Source organism: Scyliorhinus torazame, chromosome 22 (assembly GCF_047496885.1).
Source record: "Scyliorhinus torazame isolate Kashiwa2021f chromosome 22, sScyTor2.1, whole genome shotgun sequence".
Taxonomy (NCBI): domain Eukaryota; kingdom Metazoa; phylum Chordata; class Chondrichthyes; order Carcharhiniformes; family Scyliorhinidae; genus Scyliorhinus; species Scyliorhinus torazame.
Window position 1 is genome coordinate 19526758 of NC_092728.1, and position 3077 is coordinate 19529834.

A 3077-nucleotide genomic window follows, 5' to 3' on the forward strand; every position below is an offset into this window, starting at 1 on the left:
TGGGCAGAAGTTCATCAAGTAGTATTGCCGGTAGGGTATAGAAAGGAGGTGTTGCGAGTTGCACATGAGGTACCAGTGGAAGGTCATTTGGGAATAAGGAAAACTCAAGCTAAAATCCAGAAACATTTTTATTGGCCTGGACTACATAAAGATGTAGTTAAATTTTGTCAATAATGTCACACATGTCAAGTGATAGGGAAACCTCAAACAGTGAATACCCATTCCAGCATTTGAAGAACCTTTTACAAGGGTCCTAATCGATTGTGTAGGACCGCTTTCTAAAACAAAAAGTGGGAATCAATATCTTTTGACTACAATGGATGTGTCTACTAGGTTTCCAGAGGCCATCTTTGGTAAGGCCACATTTGGAGTACCATGTACAGTTCTGGTCGCCTCATTTTAGGAAGGATGTGGAAGCTTTGGAAAAGGTGCAAAGGAGATTTACCAGGATGTTGCCTGGCATGGAGAGTAGGTCTTGAAAGGTTGAGGGTGCTAGGCCTTTTCTCATTAGAACGGAGAAGGATGAGGGGCAACTTGATAGAGGTTTATAAGATGATCAGGGGAATAGATAGAGTAGACAGTCAGAGACTTTTTCCCCGGGTGGAACAAACCATTACAAGGGGCCATAAATTTAAGGTGAATGGTGGAAGATATAGGGGGGATGTCAGAGGTAGGTTCTTTACCCAGAGAGTAGTGGGGGCATGGAATGCACTGCCTGTGGAAGTAGTTGAGTCGGAAACATTAGGGACCTTCAAGCAGCTATTGGATATGTACATGGATTACGGTAGAATGATATAGTGTAGATTTATTTGTTCTTAAGGGCAGCACGGTAGCATTGTGGACAGCACAATTGCTTCACAGCGCCAGGGTCCCAGGTTCGATTTCGAGCTTGGGTCACTGTCTGTGCGGAGTCTGCTCATCCTCCCAGTGTGCGCGTGGGTTTCCTCCGGGTGCTCCGGTTTCCTCCCACAGTCCAAAGATGTGCAGGTTAGGTGGATTGGCCATGATAAATTGCCTTTAGTGTCCAAAATTGCCCTTGGTGTTGGGTGGAGGTGTTGAGTTTGGGTAGGGTGCTCTTTCCAAGAGCTGGTGCAGACTCAATGGGCCGAATGGCCTCCTTCTGCACTGTAAATTCTATGATAATCTATGATTAATCTAGGACAAAGGTTCGGCACAACATCGTGGGCCGAAGGGCCTGTTCTGTGCTGCAGTTTTCTATGTTCTATGTTCTATTCCAGTACGTAATGTTACAAGCTAAAAGGATTGTGGAGGAGTTATTTAAATTCTTTACTCGATATGGACTACCCACAGAAATACAATCGGATCAAGGATCAAATTTTACGTCAAAGTTATTCAAAGAAGTTCTGGATAGCTCAGGAATAAAACAATTTAAATCAACTGCGTACCATCCAGAATCGCAGGGAGGGTTAGAAAGGTGGCATCAGACATTAAAGACAATGTTGAGGGCTTATTGTCAAGATTATCCAGAGGATTGGGATAAAGGAATCCCATTCGTATTGTTTGCAATTAGGGATGCACCTAATGAGTCTACCAAATTTAGTCCTTTTGAACTAATTTTTGGTTATGAAGCAAGAGGACCACTTAAATTGATTAAGGAAAAATTGGTGGGTGAGAAATCGGAAATTATACTATTGGATTACGTGTCAAGTTTTAGGGAACGATTAAATAGAGCAGGTGAATTGGCTAGACAGCATTTGAAAGTTGCACAAAATGTGATGTAACGGGTAGCGGACAAGAAATCCAAAGTTTGTTGTTTTGCCAGTGGAGATAAAGTTTTAGTGTTGTTACCAGTGGTAGGGGAGCCTTTAAAAGCTAGGTTTTGTGGACCTTATCAGATTGAAAGGAAATTAAGTGAGGTGAATTATGTGGTAAAAACACCAGATAGAGGGAAGACTCACCGAGTGTGTCATGTGAATATGCTTAAAAGGTACTTTGAAAGGGAAGGAGAGAAAAAGGAGGTTTTAATGATTCTAACTCAAAGTGACGAACCAAATCCCGATGACTGTGAATTTGACATCCCTCAAATTAAATTGGAAAATGAGTATGTTCTTAAAAATTGGGATGAATTGTTAAGTTACCTTCCAGAGGAAAAACAAACTGACCTGAAAGAGTTCATGGGCAAGTTTGTAAAAATGGACTATATTATTATGCCTGTTTGCATGTTTTTTTCTGTGAAATGAAAAACAATTTTCACTGTGTGCAATTCTGAGAGTGAATGGTGCAACGGTGAAAAATGAAACCATCTTGAAGTTGATGGTTTTTTTTTTTTCTTGGGGGGGGGGGGGGGGGGTGTCATGTGAGAGTAGTTTTAAGAAATGGATGTTTAAGCAATGTACCTTTTTTTTTTTTTTTTTTCTTTTTTTTTTTCAAATCAAATATTTATTGACAAGGCATATTTCTTAGTACAGTGTACAAAACACGATTAATGCAGTTGTTATTCATTGTGGTACTGACGAAGTCCAAAGTGCATTGTGTTTCATTTAAGTTGGCTTCCATCTTTTAAAGTAATTCATATATTATTGGTCCTAATCTTCACACTGTCACAGTACTACGCTCCAGTGCTACTCCATTACTCCAGCTTCTTGGGGTTGTTAACAGCAACATAATGGTACAGGACAACAAGGAGGAAAAGGGATACCCCCAACATGTTGGCAAAGATCGCTAGCTGTACGTCTGTGATCATCCTCCCAGAGGGGGCTTTCCGCTGCACTCCAAAGCCACGTCTCTCCAACAGCTGCACTGTGGGTCTCCAAGCAATGTACCTTTAAGAAAACAGTGATGTCAGAGTGAGTGGAGCCGAGCTCAGTTCGGCCATTTTGCAGTTTTTTAGTTTCAGTTTGAAAAGAGCTTGGGAGTGTCTGTGTTTGCAGTGAGCTGGATCTGCTGTGATCTCTGCCATGAAAGACTATCTCTGGATCATTTGGGTGATTTAAACTCATAATAGTAAAGCCTTTAACCTGATGTGTTTCTGTTTATAGGTGTTAAGTCTCATGGATGTTGAAAGGAATAACTGAAGGATTATTTAGTATTGTAATATTTTTGGGGTTATCTTTGAA

General features: G+C 40.9%; 1 protein-coding gene across 1 annotated transcript; it reads right to left on the reverse strand.

The window, feature by feature from the left end:
- Positions 1-2369: 2369 nt before the first annotated feature.
- Positions 2370-2774, reverse strand: LOC140398948 (dolichyl-diphosphooligosaccharide--protein glycosyltransferase subunit 4). The gene has a single exon (XM_072487942.1). The coding sequence runs from the start codon at positions 2702-2704 to the stop codon at positions 2591-2593; it is 114 nt and encodes a 37-aa protein (XP_072344043.1). The 5' UTR covers positions 2705-2774; the 3' UTR covers positions 2370-2590.
- Positions 2775-3077: the final 303 nt, after the last annotated feature.

What these genes read in the sequence shown, in the direction of transcription:
- LOC140398948 (XM_072487942.1), bottom strand. Translation starts at nt 2,704, where the DNA reads ATGATCACAGACGTACAGCTAGCGATCTTTGCCAACATGTTGGGGGTA.